This window comes from Beta vulgaris, chromosome 9, assembly GCF_026745355.1.
Source record: "Beta vulgaris subsp. vulgaris cultivar EL10 chromosome 9, EL10.2, whole genome shotgun sequence".
NCBI classification, from domain to species: domain Eukaryota; kingdom Viridiplantae; phylum Streptophyta; class Magnoliopsida; order Caryophyllales; family Amaranthaceae; genus Beta; species Beta vulgaris.
The window spans coordinates 10,149,756-10,173,006 of record NC_079210.1 but is presented as its reverse complement, the minus strand read 5'-3'; the positions used below and the strand labels follow the sequence as shown (position 1 = coordinate 10,173,006).

At 36.2% G+C, this 23,251-nt stretch overlaps 1 protein-coding gene and 1 long non-coding RNA gene across 3 annotated transcripts; one reads left to right on the top strand and one right to left on the bottom strand.

Annotated features, from left to right (window-relative positions):
- The first annotated feature begins 1,132 nt into the window (after positions 1-1,132).
- Positions 1,133-4,181, top strand: LOC130590088 (uncharacterized). The gene is made up of 2 exons (XR_008967697.1): positions 1,133-2,294; positions 3,718-4,181. It is a non-coding gene; the product is annotated as an uncharacterized LOC130590088 (long non-coding RNA).
- Positions 4,182-6,846: 2,665 nt separating this feature from the next.
- Positions 6,847-22,856, bottom strand: LOC125493231 (ubiquitin-like domain-containing CTD phosphatase). Of its 2 annotated transcripts, none has more exons than XM_057391821.1 (6): positions 22,431-22,856; positions 15,213-15,357; positions 9,483-9,597; positions 9,352-9,415; positions 8,001-8,166; positions 6,847-7,283 (listed from the first exon to the last, which is right to left on the bottom strand). In XM_057391821.1, exons 1-6 carry the CDS (start codon positions 22,688-22,690, stop codon positions 7,104-7,106), a joined length of 930 nt encoding a protein of 309 aa, XP_057247804.1. In that variant the 5' UTR covers positions 22,691-22,856; the 3' UTR covers positions 6,847-7,103. The 2 variants fall into 2 exon arrangements, with proteins under 2 accessions (XP_057247804.1, XP_057247803.1); XM_057391820.1 differs by having other exon boundaries at positions 6,847-7,349; positions 22,431-22,850.
- Between the last annotated feature and the right edge of the window lie 395 nt (positions 22,857-23,251).

Here is a 23,251-nt window from a genome sequence, read left to right as displayed (position 1 = left end):
GACCCAGGGAAAGGATCCCACATCGACCGTATGGGAGGTTGGTGTGTGGTTTATATAGGACAATGGGTTCTCCTCCTCTTGAGCTAGCTTTTGGGAAGTGCATTCCTATTGTTCTATAACAAATGGTATCACAGCAGTACTTTTATGGGAGATTAAACTGATTTTAGATCTCGTCAGCGAGGGATTTTCAGAAATCACACAAAACTTGAATCCCGTTTCTAAATGTAAGGAAGCTGCAAACAATCCAATATGAGCTTCAACTTCCTCTATTTAATGGAAGAAATCCGGATGAATGGATTTGGGAAATGGAAGAGTACTTCCAACTTTTCTGGTTTAGTGAAGTAGAGAAGTGGAAGGCTGCCATTGTGGGATGCGAAGGTGAAGCATTACAATGGTTTTGCTGGGAGCATCAACGACGCCCCACCCGGCAATGGGATGAGTTGAAGCAATTGGTGGTGCGTATTTTCCTTCTGGTTTTCGCAGCAAGTGCAGATTGTACAACCACCTTCAAAAGAGGTGGTAGAAGTGATAAAACCCTCGGCGGTTTTTTCCCCAAGAAATTCAAACCACCACCATTAACTCTCAAGAGAAACTTGAAGAGGAAGACAACCCACCTATGGTCGAAGCGGAAGAGTCAAATCGGAAGAATAGTGCCTGTGTAAATGATTTTGGAGATTATCACACCGGCCAAGAGTCACCAGACTTGAGCGGCGGAAATTTTGGTGGGTCTGCTCAAATCATCAGTTCATTACAGATATGGCCCTATATAATTAATTAATCAGCATAATTTCCCCTTAAACTCCTCCCTGCCAGGCACCGAGATACATCCACCCCCACCTTTCTTTCCTGGATGTCTCTATCACCACCTTAACAACCACCTCAGGCAGCCACCACACCCCGCCTCCCTTCCACTCCCTTCCTCCAGCCAGCCCACCCCACCTACCTTTATGAATTATGACCACCTAATAACGGGAGAAAGAGGGAGAAGACCTTTATCCCTCCTGCCTTACCTAAAACTTCACCGATGGAGGTGCAAACCTAAACAAAAGGAAAAAAGGTGACAGAATGGTTATCCACAGATATGTAGGGTTTTCTAGCTTCTACCTTGCGCCCGCCACTGACTTCTAAACTTTACCCTGATCACGGGTTGGACCCAAATTACCAAACCAGATTGTTCATCCCGAAATACAGGGCTGGTCTAATATTGCCGGTGGGTACAACCTTGTTCATTAATCCACTGACCCAGAATTCCTCTTCCTCTGTCCCCTAAAACCAATTCAATTGAAAATTTTATCAATGAAGCCAAGTGTTATTATTTCAGATCAAGTGTTTAAATCGGAAACCTTAGATTTTAAGTTGAGGCATTGCTAGACAACTATGGAACTCAAAAGCATAGGGGAACTCAGAAACTTAGATTTCAAGTTCTATATCATAAAAAATTAAAAATTGCTCACATGGATTGTATTGATGCATGTATTTGTTGCATACAATTCATAACAAAATTGGGTCAAAAATTCAATGTATAGATTCTATTTCTCTTTTCACTCTTCTTATAGGGTCTTCAACTTATCTGATAATGAGTAATCAAGGGTCATCTTTCCTAATTGTCAATAAATATTACTTTTAGCTCCTTTATATAAATTGTCTACTCACCCATATAATAATTCTATCAATTCTAAATCATGTCTGTTTCTTGAACTTCATATATGCGATCTTTTCTAACAAATTCTTCTGGATCCCTTCTAGTTTTAGCACCAGTTTAGATAATCTTCCATCAAATTATTTTTCCAAATACGACTATTTTTATTAATGCGGCTCCCAGCCCCTCTCCCCAAATAATCAAATACTCCTTCCCCCTTTTTCAAGCCACACTGTTTAATAAGAGACTCCTAGAGGCTCATTAATACACTTTCTTACCTTGCTTGCCTTATTGGCATTGGTTAACCATTAATACCAATTTAGTGGGCAGCAAATGCAGTGTGGAAGGCGAAAGGAGTAGCTAGAGGATGGAAGAGGGTTACCGTGACAAACTTTGGCTATAATTTTGATTGAGTTTGCTTAATGTCATGATATAGATGGTTTCAATTCACTAGGGTTTCTTACATTTTAGAAAAAGTTGTCCAGCAAATGGAAAATTTTGGAAATAGCGCATTATCAAAGATTTCCCTTTTTTTTTTCTAAATATAATACTAAAGCAGGAGCGATTGAAGCTGTTTTCCCTCCTAAGTGAGGAGGTTTCCTAAGAGGGTCCCTCTTAACTGCATCAACTTTCTATAAATGACTACTTTGGAAATGTAAGTTTTATACGACATTGATTAATATTTGCTTACATTGAAATCTTGATTTTGTTCAATTAGTCGCCGTTTTTAAAAGTAATTCAAATAGAAGTCAGATTCTTTTCTTCCAATAAATTCAAAAAACATTACTCCAGCATTTCCTTATTTGAATAAGATTCATTTGTACGCTCGTCACCTCTATATTACTAGTGCTTTTACAACGGTATAGGCCCTATATATTTTAGCTACTTTTGTTCATATGACTCATGTAAAGAGTCTTTGTTTTCACTTGAATTAAAACCAGTAAACACTATCAGGCCCTTTGGTTCAAAGATTTCATGCTCCTGGAAACGGAATGGAAATCACCTTAGTATATGCTTATTATAGTTTGTTGAGGATATATGGTTCCTGTGATTGGTTACACTCCTCCCCTGATTGGTATCATCTACTGCCAATCTGTCATTTTCCACCTGCCATCATCTTCTTCACAACCAGCACTGCCATCACCACCGTTCATCATACACCAATTTCATCACAAACATCCATGGGCCACTTTCAGACCAAGATTCAAGTTTGAGCAAAGTTACTCCCTCCACTCCATTGCCAACATCACTGCCATAAATTGTGATATCTATAATTTGAATTACCTTGTCAATTCGTTCTAGTACACGTAGGGCCTTTTCATTATTGTTTTTGTTTCCAAATTTTAGTTTTTGTACAAGAACATGGAAACCACGAAGAGTAGTTTCCAATTTTCAGTTTAGAAGATTAACAGGATTATATAAGTAAATATATATATTTTGTAAGTTAGTTACATTATATATATCATAGAACTTTTCAAATTTTAAAACCAAAAATTAAAAACTATCAGTGAATACCAAATGGGCCCTTTGTACCTTGTATATTATTCAGTTTTGATATTGAGAAGGTACAAGAATTAGCTCTTTTTAGTCATGATCACCCATGGACCAATTACATAGGGGAGAGAGCCGATCTTGACAGAATATTATGGATCCTATCTTGGGTAGGCTAAGTTATGATGTCACTATTGCTGAACTTACATCAGCCTACTCAATTGTTTAATTTTACGGTCATGAAAGTTGCCCACATTAAGAACACTGGGAGGAGAGAGAAGTAATAGCCAGCTCCAAAGCGAGATTTGAAAAAACCAGAGGAAAGCAGTGAAAAGGGAGGAACAAAGGAAGAGGAGGATTCTTTGTAATGCAAGATTAAGGAGTCGATACGGAGTAGATAAAGAAGGATGAGAAATAAAATATGAATTACACACACGTCACTCTAATCCTTCACTTCAACCAATTCGTTTCCTTAAATTAGATCCGAATCAGAACCTTCAACTACTTGCTTGTTTTCTTCCCACGACATATGCTGAGCTCCTGCTTCTCACTTTTGATGCGTTGCATTTTGAATCTTGCTTTTACAGGTCCACAGATACCAACTGGGGAGAATGCATCGATTAAGGGGCGTGACAATGATGGAATCCAACTCAAGGGAAAGAACACATTTGCAGTTCCACGCAATGTTAGGCCTTTAGGTTTTACAGCGAACAAGCCAAAAGCTGACGAGGAGGATGAGAAACCAAAGTCTAATGATGAATTTAGAAACATGCTTCTCAAAAAGTAGCTGACACAAGATTTCTAGCGAATTTCATTGTACAGTTGGGTAGGTTGTGTTACTAACCACTATCTGTGAGAAATTCACCTTGTTGATAGTCAAAATGTATGGTGCTTTTGGAAAGCATGTCTGAAGTAGCACGTCGGTGGCAGTGTAGTAAACTGAAAAAACTTGGCTCTATAACTTGAACTGCCACTTTTGGCCTGCTTGTGTGTATGAGTTCTGAATAATCATTATATGGTGCTCTACGGAGCAAATGAGCCTTTTTGTACATTTGTGAATAGTTTCTTTTTTCAGCCAAATGAATGAGCCTATGTTTTTTTTTTTACATAATAGGTAAAGACGGCGTCTATTTTCAATTGAATAGTATACTCGTTTGGTGCCATGGTTCTCTCGACAACAGACAAACTGGAACTTAACATCCTAGATTCCTAGTTATCATCTACCATTATGATCTGCGTAAAATAATCAACTGTCCCTTTGGTAGGCAGGCAATAACAGTGAACTGTTAACTTCGTAACTAGAGTTCTTCCGAACTGACCTTTGTAGTGCTGTTTTTCTAACAATCTGTTTTGTATATGTTCGATTCACGTTAATATTAGTGTATACAAAACCAAAAGCACGTATTATTTCTGAGTAGTCTATTATATCATATTGTGAAACTCACCATATCATGCAAAAATTTACCATATCACGTAGAAATTTAATATATTATGTAAAAACTCATTATATCATTCATAAACATATAATATTATGCAGAATCTATATCATTTCTAAACAATTCACTATTTTATTCATAACCCATTATATCATTAAGAAACTCATTATATCATTTAGAAACATATTACCTCTGTTTCTTAAAGATCTTCCTTGTTACTGTTACTACAGATGCCAATGAGAATTAATTGTGTGGGGTATGGGTGGGTAAAGTAGGAGAGAGAAAGGGAATTAAGATAAATAAACAAATAAAAGAGGTTAAAGTAGAAGAGAGAAAGGGACTAAAATTAAATTAATAATATAATGATGGACCATATGATAGAGACATGAGAGGCTAAAAAGGGAAAAAAAATCCAAATAAGGAATAAAGTAAAAGAGGGAATATCTTTTGGAAACGCACTTAAACGGAAATAGGGAAGATCTTTAGGAAACGAAGGGAGTACTATATTATGCAGAAACTACATCGTTTTTGAACGATCCACTATATCATTTAGACATTCACTATATCATTTAGACACTCACCATATTCTTTAGAAACTCACTATATCATTCATTCACTCACTATATCATGCAGAACATACATTTTTCTATACGTTAAAGCACGTGTCACTATATATATATACACTACACAATCTATATCTTCCTTTATGTTAAAACATTTCAATTAAATCCTCCATTATATGCATATATTGCATATGATTTCACTGTATGTATTTCGTTAATAAAATCCATTATATTGCATATAAGCTCATTATATCTCTATAAAACTCGCTATATAAAATTAATCTCACTAGCAACCCGGTGCACACTATGTTAATGTGCACCAGGTCCTTTTTTTTTTTTTTTGAAAAAATACTACTGAAATTTTAAACCAAAAAAACTGTTTTAGATCTTTAACACAACATAACACTAGTACAAGTTATACCGACAAACATAACCTTAAACAAATACAAAATCAACTTGAACCTGACTCATTTTGATGTTATCATCCAATAATGCAATTATTTTACATTTTATTTAGTTGTAAAATAAACCAAAATTGGTATGAGATGCAAACACAAGCACGCCCTTTTTACGTGAATCGTCTATGCTAATTATCATGGACATTGATATGATACTTTCCATAAGAATTACATATAAATTTTTTTGAAAGCAACAATATCTCGCACAATTTTCAACAACCATGATGTTTAGATAATCTACAAAAAAATGGCATAATTAATTTGCTCTTAGTGAGCTGAAACTTCTTAAAATTAGTAATGCGAAAACACAACAAATAAGAGTTCAATTTTTTTCAGGTTAATCTTTTAAGAAACCATTGTTGCAATAAAAACTGCTTCCCCAAACACCGAAAATTAGATCTTACACTTGCGGCCCGTTTGGTTAGTGATTATAAATAGTGGTAATGGTAATGAAATTTAGTGTAAATTTGTAAAGATTTTCACATGTCCATAACCATGGGAATGAAACTTTATCACAAAACATGGGTTTTCCTTTATAAATTTTCATTACCACCTAATACCACCTTCCCAAGTGGTAATGGATAGTAATGAGATTTTAGGAATAAAATGGATATCTTGTGATGAAGTAGCATTACCATTGGTAATGACATTGGATTTCTAGTATAAATTTACACTAATGCATTACCACTCCCACCATTTATAACCTCTTACCAAACGAACCGTTGGGTCCATGATGCACCCAGAAGCACGGAGAACTTAAATTAAAAGAATGAAGTGTTTAAGAAAAAAGAAATATATCCTATGAATTTTTCGCAATATACACCTCATTAATCTTGTTCACCATATACCTTCCAACTTTTTCAAATTTACCATATTCCCCCATTTTTCATAAAATACATAGAATGCTCTTAATGACTAATAGTCTAATAGTGCTACCTCCATTAGTCACTAATCCCTAATTCCTTATTAAGTAATAAGTTCAATTCAATTTAGCAGAATAAGTTCAATTCAACTTAACAGAATAAGTTCAATTTAACACTAAGTTCAATTCACTGAAAATCAATACATTGTATAAGATAAAACAATGCAGATGCAGTAAAACTCAGTTTTGTTTAGCAAAAATAAATCAGTACAGCAAATATAAGCTATGTTTAGTGAAAACTAGTCTAAGCGAACAAGGCCTAACCCTTTCCTTCACAGCAGTATTTTGTGAATCTCAAGCTTGTAATTTCGATTCTATTGAGTGAGTAATAGGTTGATGATTCGTCAAATTGCTATAATTTTGGCATTCATAATATAATCAAATATTATATAATCCAACAACATCAATAGTTTTAACTTCTAACCATCTGGTTAGGAATAAACGACCTTTCTCCAACTTTCAGGAGGGCAATATACTATAATCAATATTGCTAGAAAATTTTACTTGATAATGCTTTATCAGAATTTGACAAAATCCATGCAAATATTCGCTTGAAAGTACAGCTTGAGTTTCATTGCTACATTACAAGGTCCATCATACACGACGGCGCCTCTTAGAGTTGTCTTCAATGTATGATTCCCAACTACGGTGGTCAAGGACACTGAGGTCATCAAGTTCTGCTGCGGACAGCAAATACTGTGTAAGCTTTACTAGTTCCTTGTCATTCTCTCTATTAGAATGGGCTTTCCTGAAGGGTCTGATTGTCAATCCATTCTGCGGGTTCATCACGAAATTTCTTCTAAGATCATCGAACATGATGGTGTTCGTTGAATCATAATACTGTCACATAATATGATCATTAGACTTCCAAAATGTACATTAATCTTTCCAAAAATAGCATATCCATAACACAACTATTTCTTAGTCTAGATTTGTACTACTTCTGGCTCACTAGTCCATAGTCCCTATGGCCAGTATCTGATAAAGCTATCCAGCTATCCACAGACATGATCGCTCAAATGCACACGTGTGTTTGTGAGTGTATGCGCGCTGCATATTTTGAAAACTAGAATATTATAGATATGGAAAATATTCGGAACTACTAATCATATGTATTGCTGCCATAATATTATACGTAAACATAGTTACATAAGAATCTTCAAATAATAAGAAAAGCAGTTGAAATTACTAGCCAATACTACTAACCATATACTATAATCTTTCCATATATTTATATAAGATCAATTGTTGTATTTGTTTAATAAGTTCTTAATAAGTTTTTGTATCACAAAAAATTTACTATTATGGTAATTTTTTCAACAAAAGAAAAATACTTGTCACAAATTTTAAGCAAAAAAATAGTATGGAAAAAAGATGCATACTGTAAACTTCTTGGCAAATAAAACAGAAGTTTTATGCATTATGATACATTAAAGAAGCAAAAGTTACAGAAAAAGCATGCGACAATGAACAAAGAAAATTATTTCAAACCTTGGGAAATTGTGCCCAGATTAAACCCAGAGGTTTGCAGTCAAATACACCACGTGAATCTGACTGAACTGTGATCATTGCTAAATGGTCTAAAAGAGCAGTGATTTTGTAGTTGGGATTGTTGAGTACTCCAAGCTGCCCCATCTTTAGTTCAACCCACTTCATGCTGCAATTTACCCCAAAACAACAGGTATAAGGAAAAATTCACACAAATATAGCAACTATGTGCTATCACATAAAACTCTAAGCTTTGGGGAAATAATCCAATGTGAACCTATAACCGTTAAGCAAGTAATTGTTTCAAATCCCCTCAAAAAAAAGAAAGTAATTGTTTCAAATAATTTTTCCTTCCACTCTCCTCTGACCTCTCCTTTCCCCCCTCCGCTATTGTGCCACCACCTTCCACTTTTCCTACTCAGCCCCCCCACAACCCTACCCAACCCTGACATCATAATTACCACCAACGCCACCCCTCCCACGACGAAGTGCTAGCCTTAAGGTTCTAACAGTTAGATCCCTGTCAGGCAGTATTTCACCAAATGCAAAAAAATCCCAATTGACTCAAAACCCTTTCAATAAGTACTCATACTACCATTCTGCAAGTTTTATGGTACCAATTGGAAGGTATTCAAATACCAATATGCCTGAGAGGCTTATAGAACCTCCTCTCCTCACCCCTTTGCCTCCTAAAACCCAGACCTCAGCCGCCCTCCCTACCCTTCCCTGCCAAAATCCCCACCCAACCACTGCAACTGTAGCCACCACAGTCAACCATGACAGTGGTTGCTTTTAATGTCAGTGTCTGTGACTCTGTGTGCAATAAAGTGGTGGTCATGACCACTACTCAAGGAAGAGATTGCTGGGAAACAGAAAAGGGAGGGGGAGAAAGCGATTTCCGAAATCAGAAGGGACGTGGAGGGGAAGGGGAGAGGAAAGAAGGGTTTTGGAACTTTGGCATGTTTCTTTCTGAAAAAACAATTAGAGGCCAATTATGATGGTCTATAAGTGGCCTAATTACCTGCTAAACAGGTTAATGTAGGTTAACCCAACGATCTCGGAAAGACAAAATAACCCAATCCCACCTAGTTTGGATAAATTTGAGCTAACGTGTAGTTGGGATAAAGATAATTAGACTGTTCTAAGAACAACAATAGCTGGCTAATTTCATTGACTTTTCCTAGGTATAAATGCCACTTGGAGATTAACTGACAAGATTTTACAGCCAGATGTCAATAGGTATTTAATCTGCGAAAATCTGGCCCACTGAACAAGAACAAATAACAATAAAAGGCTAGAGTATATCTATCTTTAACAAATGTTGTTCAGTTTTGTAAGCAAAACAAGAACTTGCCTGGTTGCAGACCATATCATTATATCATACTCAGCATAAGCAGCAGCAAGGAATTCGTGGAGATCTGCAGGAAACATTTTCAAATTACAAGATTCGAATAAAGACCAAATAACCCAAAAACAGCCACTTACAAGGTCGCATAAGCTGCAGAGGGTTCTCGGCTGGTGAACGGTGATCAAATAGAGTATAATCAATGTCAAGAACAAGTAGTTTTTTTCCTTTACGGCATGGATTCCTTACTTCAATCTGCAATGAATCCAAATGGTCACAGACAATCTTCACCTTTTATCAAGGACTTATGATCTATATGAGAATGAGAATATGATGAACATGGAATGTTAATGGAGATGCATTTAAATATATGTAGAATGTAGAGTTCTTTATAATTTGCAGAACTTTCACTAATGAGACAGATTCTATAAACGGGTTATTTTACCAGGTACCCCTCTTGTTTCTGAAATGCACCATGCGCCCTTGTGGTTTAGATAAGATGCATAAGATGACCTTAATGACTAACGGCGTCAAGTTTCCCTTAGTCATCAAAGGCAAATCAACCTAATTATTCTAAGTAACCCCTAATAAACCAAATTAATGCTAATAACAACCTAATTAATTCTAGTTACCCTAATCAATCCTAGTTGATTAAATCCACCACCCAGCCACACCTACCCACTACACTAGCCACACCCGCCCGTCAGCCACCCCAGCCTCCAAAACCACCCCTTCCCCACCACCCAAAACAACCCCGTCCCACCACCCAACCTCTAAAACAACCCCCTCCCTTCCCTAGCCCATGAACCCCGCCCCAAAACACCCTCCCCTCCTCCACTGAAACCCGAACAGCCCCTAACCTGCACCACTCGCAGATGCAGCACCCGCAGCCGCCGCCTTAACCATCACTTTGTTTTGATGGTTAAATTCAACTATTAAAGACCATAATCTCTCCAAATCATAAAACCCATCACTGCAAGGATTCTCATTAGTCATGCTAGCACTCAAAAGGTCTTCAAATTTCCAAAAAGTGGCTGGAAAAACCCGAAAGAATTGAAGATGAGCCAATAATTTGATGATTTCGGGTTCAGAACTCTAAACGGGACCAATAGTGTGATTGATCGAGGCCTCGACAAGGCGGGTGAGGTGGTGGTGTGAGTGGAAGTGGAGAAGCAGAGAGATGGGTTGAGAGTTTGAAGTTAAGGAAGTTGTTTATGGGGTTTTGGTAGGTTTCTTGGATGTTGGAACCATTGTTACATGGAACATAGAACGTTCCGGAAAACGGGAATGCGGAACGAAAACGGGAACACGGAACGCAGCCTCTAGAGTAAATCACATCACTCCTAGACCACGTACCACGTACCATGTTCCGGGACGCGTCCCCTGGAACGTGGTCACGTACCACGTTCCCGGTATTAATGTTGGAACTGAGTTTTGTAAGTAAGAAAAAGGTGAAAAGAGAAACCATGAATATGATGAAGCAGAGGAAGAAGTAGATGGCTTATTTTTATAGTCTTTGTAGCAGAGTTCTTGGTTATGGTGATTGTTGAAATTTCCTCCATCTTTAGGTGAGGGTGAGAGAAGGTGGGAAAATAATGGTAGTGGGCATTATCTCTAACAACCTAGCAAAAACATGACGAAGTTAGCCAATAAGGGCATTTTATGCGTTTTATCTAAGTCACAAGGGCATGTAGTGCAAAAAAGCAAGGGATTGCAAAAGTAAGTTCTTTTTTTATTGTGGTAGTGTTATGTGTGGATTATAATTTTTTTTTTTTGAAATATGTTTTTACTTTAATCTTTGCCAAACCCATGTCGTACACATTTATTGCACTTATAACTGTGCTATTTTATTATCGCATCCTGTACCATCTTGGTGTTACATAGCTCCCCACTATGTCTTGTCTAGACCAAAGTAGACTACTAACCTCTTATCCTTTTTATTCTTATTTTTTCTTTGAAGGCCCTTTTATTTGATATTTTAGAAAAAAATACTCTTCTTAAAAATGGGGCTCTTTAATACGATGAAAGCAAAAAACTAAAAGTTGTGTCTTGCCTATGAAATATGCACACATCAGCCTCACACCAAGGCCTAGGGATCCTTTGCAGTAGCCTTGCGCCTTTTGAGAATAGTTAATTGGTTTACAATTTTTGTTTTATCGGATGTAAAAAAATTGTCTATTAGTGAGAGTTTTAAGTAGCTTGGGTCAATCCATGTGTCAGAAAAATTGTCCGAGTCGTAAATGTTTCAAATATACCGAACCAATACTACCCGCATCATAAAGGTGTAAAAAATGGCGTTTCATGCGGAGTCAAAGGATATCTCATAATCTGAGCCGATACTTGGCATTACGGCAACCGCATTATCCCCGATCCCACATCACCGTCACCATTACCATGATCGTGGCTGAAACCGCATTTTCGAACTTTGCGCCATACAAACATATAAGGATATTGACCAAGATGTGACTCAAATGTAATCCCCCACAATTTTAAAGAATTTTCATAAATATATTAAAGTATTTATGTAGTTATATTTAAATCCAAATGAGTTTGGAAAATGATTTGACTTTTAAAAAAGGTTGACTATTTTAAAAGTCAACTGAAATTATTTTTCATAGTTTAATAAAATTTGAAATATTTTAATTAAGCATGTTTTAATAAGAGTTTTAAATATTAAAACTATATTGAAAAAGGTAGTTAATGGAATCGAAAGCCCAAAAGTGATAAAAAAGGAAAGAGTCATTTGATGACTAAAGTTTTAAATAGCCCATCTTATTAGTCATCAAGTTTCATTACTAAAATCTCTTTTCCTAAGCCACAAGTACAAGCCTTTATATAAATATCCTAAAAACCCAAAATATTTTACCCTACACTTATTTCTCTCCTCTTCTCACGTCATTCTCTCTCTCTCACTCGGCATTCCTCTCTCTCCTCCTTGTGCGTCGTTTTCATCAGTTTTCTCTCAAAGATTTGTTTCTTCTTCTTCAAGTAACGTTTCTTGTTCAACAAGAAACGTCACGTTTGCTTCTGAGAACCGAACTTGACCGCCGGCTTTCTCCTCCGTGGCTGCTGCTGTCCCGTTTCTTCCTCTCATTGTTGTGGTTGTTTTTTCTTTCTTCCTCTCTAAGATTCCATTAAAGTACTAGTTTTTATGTTATTTATTAATAATTAGCATGTTTATGATTTAAATTACTGTTTTATATGCAATATATTTCGGTTATTATGTTTATTATATAAAAATTTCAGATTTAATATGTTAAGTTTATTTTAGTTTTTATCATGAAATTTATAGTTTTTAGGGTTTTTAATTCTAGAAACTATATATATAAAGTATAAATCATGAGATTTGGTTAGTATATAATTTTATATGTATTGAAATATTTTCAGAAGATTTATTAAATATTATAATGCTGTAATTTCAGAAAATAAGTATTTTAAGAGTTTTAAATGATTTTTAATCACTAGAATAGTTGTACTATACTAGGGATTAAAAATAACGAAAGTTTGGTACGTAAAAACGATTTTAAAACACGTTTAAGGGGGTTTTAATCGTTTTAAAGTTGCTGTAAATTTTTAGTTCAAGTATTTATTTCATTACTTTATTTTCTAGGCGGAGATTTCGTAGGAGACTTTTAGCGAGTAAAAGTGGCCTACCGATTTGTTTATACAAGGTACGTACTATGTCTACGTGCTATGTGATTTAGAAGCATGCTCTAAGAGTATTTTATTTATTAGTATCATGTATAGGACTCTATTTGTTCATATATATGATTACTGTATTGTATATGCCTGTGTGCTACATGTGAACTAGAAGTGTTTATGATTATAAATGTTTGTGTGGAAGATTGATGCAAGCAGGATAAGTCAAGTTTATTTATTAATTCGCGAGTGAATTAATATAAGTTAGAGTGAATTATGTCTTACATGTATTCTTTGAGTATTAATTATTATCTTATAAGGACCGTGGACCTTATTTGGTAAGTTACAAGTTCTACCTATATAAAGGTAAAGTTTATTGTTGGCTAGGTTCAACAAGTAAGTTAGTAAAGTATAAAAAGGAAGTTAAAGGAGTCTTGTATGAGTTGTGATCACTTGTTAATCCAAAGATAAAAAGAGATTCTGTTATGATTGTTTGAGTATTAATTATGTGTTACTTGTTTGTTTGTGTCAACACAAGTAATAAAATATAATTAATGTAAAGTGAACGAGAATAAGTTATAGACTTTAGACTGTGCACGTCTAGAGTTGGACACTAAGGGTTGGAATGCATGGTGAGCGTGCCATGGGTTCTTCTAGGAATGGTTGATCACCATCCCTCTTTAGTTCAAAGGTTCCTCGATATCGCAGGTCATTTTGGAATATGGGTGCTCCCGTATTTCCTATTTTAGTAGTCAACTCGTCCAATAACTATTCCATTTAAAGAAAGAAATAAGTTTAGAGTCTAGTTAGTAGAAGTTGTCTGCAGATTATTATATGTTTATATTATTTATATCCCTGCAAGTTATTTTAAGTATCATGTTTAGGATTATTTATGCCTGATATGTAGTACTCAGCTTTGCTGATTACGTGCTTGTTGTGTGTGTGATCATGGCTTTGCCTATTGATCCTGTGGTGATCCTTCGGGGAGCAGAGTCAAGACAGCATTGACATTACAGGTTCGAGATGCATCTCATTGGGAATCTGGAATGGAGAGACTCATTGTATTACTAGTATCATTTAAGTTGTTTTCGTAGGAACATGTTGTTTTCAGACATTAGTTTTAATTGGTGTGTTTTAGTTTCAAACATTGTTTGGTTTCATAAGTTTTTAATAAAGTTGTTTTCCGCTGCAAAATTCTGAGTAAGCGAAACGTTATCACACGGGCGATAATGCCTGGGTAATTCTCTAAGGTTTAATTAAAAGTATTTTCTAGAAAAGAGAATTATCGGGGTGTTACATCAAAACTGAATCACATGTGGCTTAAATGGAGGGGGAATTGAGATTTGTGCAACAGGAGGGTACCTCTAAGATTAAAAGGAACATTCCATATGATGGTTATAAGACCATCATTATTATATAGGTATGAGTATTCAACTTTTAGGAATCATCACTATTATATAGGTATGAGATTTGTGTAATGTGTTGAGACGGATGTTCAAAAACACATTACAGGATATGATCCGAAACAAGGACATTGAATAAAAGGTGAAAGATAACTAGTAACGGTGGTTTGAGAATATGAGACATTGTCTAAAGGATGTACTAGTTAAGGTTGGGATAAGAGAGATTTTAGAATAAGTCAAGGGAGGTCGAAGATGACTTGGATGGAGGGTATTAGAAATGACAGAATGGAGGGATTTGTCCATATTGACAGCCATAAGAGAGAAAATGTTGACTTTTTATGGGATTAAGTCTAACATTATTTTGTTATTAACTTTTAAATTTTATTATAAATAGGATTGATTTTAGTAAGAAGTCCTATATAAGGACTGTTTGTGTTCTGAATTTGATTTAAATCAAATTCAGTCTTTTTGATAAATTCCAGCCTTCTTTCTGAGGCACAGATCACATCCTTTATTGATCTTAATAATTTTGTTGAATCACTCTATATATTTAGTGAATCTAGGGGATTGAATTATATATCTTAGATTGTATTTCAAGATCTAAACAATTGTTTAGCTGTTATGTCGTGAGGAAATTCATACTTTATATCCCTATGATATTATTTTCGCATTATCAACACAAATTTAGTCCCCAAGATTCAATGTATTCAAACATTATTTGATTTTCATAAACTGACATCGAATTTTACTAATGGGAATCAAGTGATCAAGCTACTCGTTGCAGCACAAAAAGATTAGACATTTTATGTTACAGCAAGAACCACCAACCTTGTATTGATCCACACGTCTCCTCAGTTTCTGCTTGTTAACCTCTTTATCTTTTAAGTCAACGGCTTCATCTTGTCCGAGTTCAAAATCATCAACAACCTCTGGAGATTCAACTGGATCAATAATTATATCATCTTCAACGGTCCTGCACGATCAACAGAATTAGCAAGCAATGTAGTAATGATGGTAATTGCTTACTAACTAAATTAGTCATACTTTATAGATGGAGGCATAATACAATAATTAACTAATAAAGCAGTATCATATATCTTTCCAGATAGCATAACAAAAAAGAAGTGAATGTAGCCGGATTGCCAAAGATAGGCATTGGCTGCTCGAGTACAGTCTTTCTGCAGTGGTTACGTCTGTTCCGAATTCCTTTCCTTCCCTCCTAGACACGGGCATCGAAGAGGGATCAGCCCAAAAATGATTTAAGATAGGTATACTCTTCTTCTAGGTGTGCTGACGTACTTGTAGTCTTCTTGGCAACCCACAAATATTACTTACAAGTTACAAATGTTCACCTAAAAATCAAATAATTCAAGCAAGAAACCTTATGAATAATGAACAAGGGAATTAAAGAAATTAATCATTATAAGCTCATTTCAATTAGAGTGAATTTGATCATAAAAGTAGTGGTCCGCTGGACACATTCACAGCCTCAAGGTTAAAATCAGCCAAGCACTGAAATTATACTCATTCTAATCCTAGGATAATGATAGTACAATCAATCTAGGGCCTAGAATATTAGAATAATAAAAAAGAACATCAAGGAGGATGTTATCTTTGAAGGAAAAAGGCTAAGGACGAATTGCTCAATGCATCTCTTACAACACAAAGAAAACACTCCTGTGCAAGCACCTAGTCAAGGGAAACAGCTGCGGCAAAGATGTTTTAAGTGCACATGAACAGACACTCTCAGCTCAATGTCTCAACAATAGAGTAATGACCTTCAAGATGATGTTTTATATTACAGATATGGAGATAACGATTGGTGCATGCCAAAAGATTGCTATAATGCATGTCAAAAGGTTGCTATAATGCATGTCAAAAGATTGCTATAATCCAATTTCACTTGTTTGGTTATCACTCTAAGCCATCCAAATGTAATCAACAGCCCATTTGGTAGTTGGCAGACTTGCACTAAATGGTGGTATCGGCGATCAATTTATGTGATTTTGCGAAGAAAATCTCATGTTGATGCGCATGGTAATGGAAACTTCATCTTCAAACATGTGTCTTGCTACGCTTATTTTCATTATTATCACTCAATACTAGATCAGATGTTAATGTAAGTTTATGACGGAAAAGAAACTCTCTTGAGTTTGAATACCAAGAAGTACAGTCCATCACATTTGACCCTCTCTGTCTATATTCGCCACATGAATCCAAGAGCCCACAAGTTCCTTCTACCCAAGAGTCAACTACACCAGAATTGGGCTCATTTCAAAATTTGCCCATCTCACACTCAGACCACATGCAATCACAGCCCACACCTCTCTCTTCAATCCCAGACGTTGAACCTCTTACTCTTCAGGAGGATCACCAAAGCCCAATTCTGATTACTCAAAAAAGAAAAGAGAGGCCCAAAAGCGTCTCGTTCTCTGATTGGGATGAATTGGGCCAAATTGTCAAGCAAGCCCAATCTTCAAAAGAAAGCAAAAAAGAACTACAATCTCCCAACACAGTTCTTCAGGCCCAAACTAGCAGCTGTAAAACCCTCAAAAAAGCATCTGCTTCCTCTACCTCCTCCACTGATTCACAAACTCTCTCTCAAACACCGCCAACCACTCCTAATTCCCAAAACTCTTTCACCTCAGCCTTATCTGACTTCCCTCTTGAAGAGTGGGACTTCGAGATAGTTCAGATGGATATAAACACTTCTAACGTAAACACTGGCACAATTCGAATGTCTGCACAGAATGCCTTTGATCTTAATCTACCCCAAATGAGGAGTCTATTCATGCAGAAATGTACAAGACAAAAAGAATGAAGATCCAACAAAAGACAAAGGGGAAAGAAATCCTAAAATATGGTCTAAGCGAAGGAGAACTCTCAGAACAAGGAAACTCAGGAGAAGAAAGCTCGAATGTCAACCCAGATCACCCCCTCTGCACCCAAGGAGAACTCAGAAAGGAAACGACCACCTCTTATGGTGCAGCTGACCCACAGCCTTCCATGAAAAAATGAGCATCCTAAGCTGGAACTGTAGGGGGCTGAAATCTAAGCTCCCAAGTGTTAGGGTTTATCTCTAACACAGCTAATGCTAATGGTCTAGATTTTATTTTCTTATCTGAAACCAAAAGCCAAGCCAATTTTCAGTAGGCTATGGTTTCATGAGTATACGGGGTTTGACTCCGACGACGATAGAGGAGGTCTCTTTATGTGTTGGAATCGGAAGGTAGTAGTATCAGTCCTAGTAGTAGAAGCAAACTATGTATGTTGTAAAACAGCTGATGTAGCTGGTAACGAATATTACGTAGCCTTTGTTTATGGATCGCCTTATCTGTCACAAAGAGCAACAATATGGAACAAAATAATCGGAATCATTCAAAACTACAAAGGTAGATGGGTCCTAATAGGGGACTTCAACCAAGTTGAAAACAATGAGCAGAAAATAGGAGGCTCCAATCTCATTCGAGGAGCCTCGGTCTTTCGAGAATGGAAATTGGAAAACAATCTCATTGATATTCACTCGCATGGGGCGAACTTTACATGGACGAACAATAGGAAGAATAAAGAAGTAATCGATGAAAGAATAGATAAGGTTTTCAGCAACAAGGAATGGAAAGACATGTTTCCAGAGACATGGAATCTTCCTATTCTCCTCTCGGACCACAGCCCAATCATCCTCCATCTCTACGAAAAACTCCAAGCAAAGAAAAAAAAGACCTTACAGACTAGATGCTTGGAGCCTTAACCATGATGAGGTTATCAAAATCATCAAACAAGAATGGTCTACAATGCACATAGGATCTTCAGCTCACTACTACAAAGAAAAGTCCGGTCTACTTTGAGAAAAATCTGAAACTGGTGCTTAGACTACAAGACCAATCATAAAATAGACTGGAAAGACATCAATGAAAAGCTAATAGAGCAACAATACTAATAACCTCTCATCAATAAGCAGATCAAGACCAACAAGTTAGAAATGAATGTTTGAAAGAACTTGTAGCAAAAACATACTAGAGACAAAGAGCCAAATCCAAGTGGGATGAATTAGGGGATAAAACCTCGTCTTTCTTACAAGAGTGTCAAGGGAAGAAAATCAAGAAATGAAATCAAGGCAATAAAAGATGGAAATGGTCACTGAATTATGGAACAATCCCAAATTCAACAGCTATTCCTAGAAAATTTCAAAGAGCTTTATGCAAACAGCAATCCAGATAATGTAGGAATCTCCCATCTGGATCCTTTTCTAGACAAAATCCATTTCCTATCTAATACACATATTCATCACTGAAATGCTCCCTTCACAAACAAAGAAATTAGAGATGCCTGCTTCTCCTTTAATCCTCTAAAATCACCGGGACCGGATGGAACACCACCAATTTTTTTCCAAAAAAATTGGGACATAGTTGGCCAAGATGTCACCAACAGTGTAAAAGCTTTCATATCTTCAGGTTTCCTTTTAAAGAACAAAATCGAACCTTCAAGAAACCAAAGATTTTAGACCAATAAATCTTTGCAATTCTACATATAAAATCATCTCGAAGACCTTGGTCAATAGAATAAAGGGGATCCTAGGGGACTTGGTGGACAAATACCAGAATGCTTTTGTCCCCTGGAGGCAGATGATGGACAACTGCTTCATCTCACATGAAATCATAAATTGGGTTAAGAAAAGGAAAAAAGGAAATAGCTTTGCAGGAATTCTCAAAATTGACCTAAGCAAAGCTTACGACAGGATAAGGTGGGACTTTGTAGAGGCGATTCTAAGAAAAATGAAGTTCCCTGAAATTTGGATACAATGGATCATGCAATGCATCACTACAGTCACTTACTCTATTCTAGTCAATGGAGTTGCTTCGAGAATTTTCAAACCATCAACAGGCAAGGTGACCCTCTCTCCTCTTACATATTTATTATCTGTATGGAAGTGCTTTCAAGAAATTTAACACATATACAAACCAGCAAACAGCTAGAAGGTCTCAAAATTGCTCGAAATGCTCCAAAAATATCACATTTATTCTTCGCTGATGATGCATTATTTTTCTTTAAAGCACTCCCAAAATATTGTTGGGCAATAAAAAACTTGTTAGCTGAGTTTACAAGTTTTGCAACAAATCGGGAGAAATGATAAACTTTGAGAAATCTCATGTCATCTTTAGTCCAAACACCCCCAGCAAGTTCATAAAGCTAATGAGAAAACCGCTAGGAGTAGCCAATAAATCAAAAATAGGGAAATATCTTGGTTTTCCTATGGAAGTAGACGGGAGAAATATTGCACAGTTCAATGACATTATTAACAAAACAGTTGACAAAATTCTCTCATGGAAGTTTTCAAATCTCTCCCAAGCTGGAAAACTAATTATGATAAACACAATTCTCACATCACTATCCTCTCATATCATTTCCATTTATCTACTTCCAAAAAAAAAAAAAAAAAAATCACCTCAATCTTGTTGAAGTTTTGGTGGTCTTCTAGCTTCGAAAAAACACCAATAAAATGGAGGAAAAGAGATTTACTTGAGAAACACAAAAACGAGGGAGGTAGCCTGAGAAATATCACCCATGCAAACAGTGCCCTTCTTTTTAATCAGGCCTGGAGGATCCACAAAAACAAAAATTCCCTTGTTCGCCAAATCTACTTAACAAAATATAAAAAGGACCCTCTCCAAATGGCAGTAGATAACTCCTTCCCAAAGAATTGTTCTTATGCGTTCAGAAGCCTATTCAAAGCTTGTTCATCATTCAAAGAAGGACTTCAGAAACGTCTAGGCAATGGGAAAAATATCCGGCTGGATACTAATAGATGGACTCATATAAGAAATATCAAGCCAAAAAAAGATGAGAATCATCCCTCAAGGAATGGGGTATTGGTAGTAGCAGACTTGATAAATGAACATAAAGAATGGAAAGCAAGCACTATTTGGAACACCTTCTCAAAGAAGGACGCGAGGGAGATTCTCTCAATGCACATACCAAGAGAAGATGTAGAGGATGAAATACAGTCGAGCATCACAAAATCAGGGAATTATTCAGTTAAAACAGGTTATTGGTTCCTAAACTATAGGAAGAATAACCCTGTGATAGATACACAGTTCTAGAAAGCAATCTGGAACTCAGATATTTTCCCGAAGTGGAAACACTTATGGAAAATCATGGTTAATGCACTCCCCACAGCCGATAACCAAGCGAAAAGAAAGATTGCAAACATAAATTGCAAATTTTGTGATACTCACAAGGAAAGCATTTCCCACTTACTTCGTGACTGTCAAGCGACAAAGCGCGTCTGGAGTACAACAATGGGGATTGGTAGTGAATACACGAAGAATCTACCAATACAAGAATGGATTAAACTTTCTAAATCTATTCAGGAAAAAGAAAGAAGAGGAATGAAGAGAAATGAGCAGAAATTTTATATCAACAATGTGGGGAATCTTCAAAGCTACAAAGTTTAATCCTCACAGAATCGTAGAACTCTATGAAGAAAGTTGCCGAAGATACGAAGAAAGTGTTGAGAGAATAAGAGACAAACGCAAAATAGACCAAAAGTGTTATCAAGAAGGAACAGAAACAACAATCAATTGGATAACAGGCACAACAAACTCTGACACGCCACAAATACTGGTACTAGATGGGGCTTGGAAGCAAGGAAAGGAAAGCAGTAAATGGGAAGCAGCAATAGCATGGAAAAACATCTCCCAAGGCTCAAGGGAAGAAAAAGCCTCCAGGATTTTCGCAAGCTCAGCCATACAAACAGAGGCCTATGCAATATTGCAAGCAATGAAAGACATGCAATGAAAGACATGCAATGACGTTGTTCTGACCTTATAATCAAAACTGACAACCTCGAAGTAGTTCAAGCTCTACGGAATAACGACCCAACAAATAAACAAATCCACTCGATAGTCCGAGAGATAAAAAGTATAACTAGTAGTTTCCATTTTTTGTCATGCACTAAAGTTAAAAGAGAGGAAGTCAGACTAGCTCAAAATCTAGCCCAAAAAGCTAGAAAAAGCTAACGGTTACTCTTATTAGTTTGTTTTACCCATTGTAAAAAAAAAAAAAAAGAACATAGGAATTAACATGAGACTTTCTTAACAACTTTACTTATGTTCATTACCATTCCCAATATTTATTGTCACTCACCAAATAATAGTCTAAATATTAAAAGGCGTGCGTAAATCAGGAACGGTGCCACGTGGCGCTCTCCCTAGGGAGTTTTAGTTCATGTAATATATGTACAATTTAAAAAATTAGAAATTACATAGTATAAGTTTTGATCCCGTGACCTCAAGTTCATGTATTAAAGTTTCAACCATTCGACCAAGTTGTATTTAGTGCAATCATATCAAAGTACAATATTAATAAATGAAAATTTTCTTACCCGGGGCTAGAGGTGGTTATTGGACAGGGTAGCCCAATGGTTAAAGGGTTAGGGTCAATTTTACAGGGCTTTTATTGGACACGGTTTTATTGGACAGGGTTATTATTGGATAGGGCCATTATAGGGTCAACAAATAAACCCAATAATTTTAAAAATAAAATAAGTTTTGTAAAAACAATTACATATTCAGATTCGCATTCATTTATACTTACTTTTGGCTCTTTTTGTTCCTTGTTTTTCTTGCTCGTTTACCGACCCGCCCATTATCGGCCCGCTATAAGCCCTCTACCCATTTGGCCCGACCCGCTACCGACCCTTTATGAGGCGACCCTCTTATGACCCGACCCGCTTCCGATCTGCACTGACCCTGACCCGACCCGTCCAATAACCAGGTCTATCCGGGGCATAGTCCGGGCCTAATAATTAGTAATAGTCTAAATATAGCACCTAATATTAAAAACCCTCATTAGCATCCATTGATCACCGAAAATTATTGAAATTAGTAACCTTTTTACTCTTTGTACTCATTAGCTTATAAATGAAATGTTGGTTATTTAACCTTCATTCAGTATTTAAATCATTGAACTTTCTAATAAAATTACCCTAAACAAAATTCACAAAAAATAACAGTTTCTGCAATTGAGTTAGATAAAAGAAACAATTACCCGATCATAGTCATCTTGACGGAAGATTTGAGAGGGAGGAGAGAGAGAAGAGTTGAATCATCGGAAAGTTTAGGGCCCATAATTTTAGGGTAAAGAAGTTTCTGACGTTTGGGAAGAACTTCAGTGGCTTGGCAAATGCGACGCTTGAGCTCTCCAACAGTGTCGTCTCCGCAGACTCTCACAGTGTATTCCTTGCCACTCCATTTCACAGTGAGTGTCATCTCCTCTTCCATCGCATCATTCAACGATGTTGATGCCATTTCGTTCTTGGTTCTATCTTTTTCTCTCTCTTCCCGCTGCTTTTTACACTGCCACTACAGTTTTGCCTTCACCCTAGTAATAATCCTAACAATTTCAGTGTTTCTCGTCAAAGGTTTTCCAGGCTTCAATCACTGTTTTAGAAAAAAAAAATATGGAAATAGGAAGGGAGTTAACTACCTTCTAAGGACTTAAAGTATTCATCTTTTTTCCGTTAAGGACCTAAAGTAATTTTTTGCTCTTTCAAGGGATTATTTAAAACATAACTTGACACCGTTAAGTTAGTAAACACCAAAAACTGAAAAATTAATTCAATACAAAAAAAATCAACTATTAAGCTAAAATTTTTTGAAAAACAAAACTATTAAGCTATGAATATTCCAAATCTGTTAGGAGCAACAGAAAGTCATAAAGTTCAATATTTTCACTAAACATGTTTGTCATAAATTGATTTTCATTGCATATCTAAATCTAAACAAGAAACAAAGGCCTAAATCTTCAAGATATAAATTTCTCATATTATATTACTCCAAAAGAAAAAAAAATACCAGAGGCCTAAATCT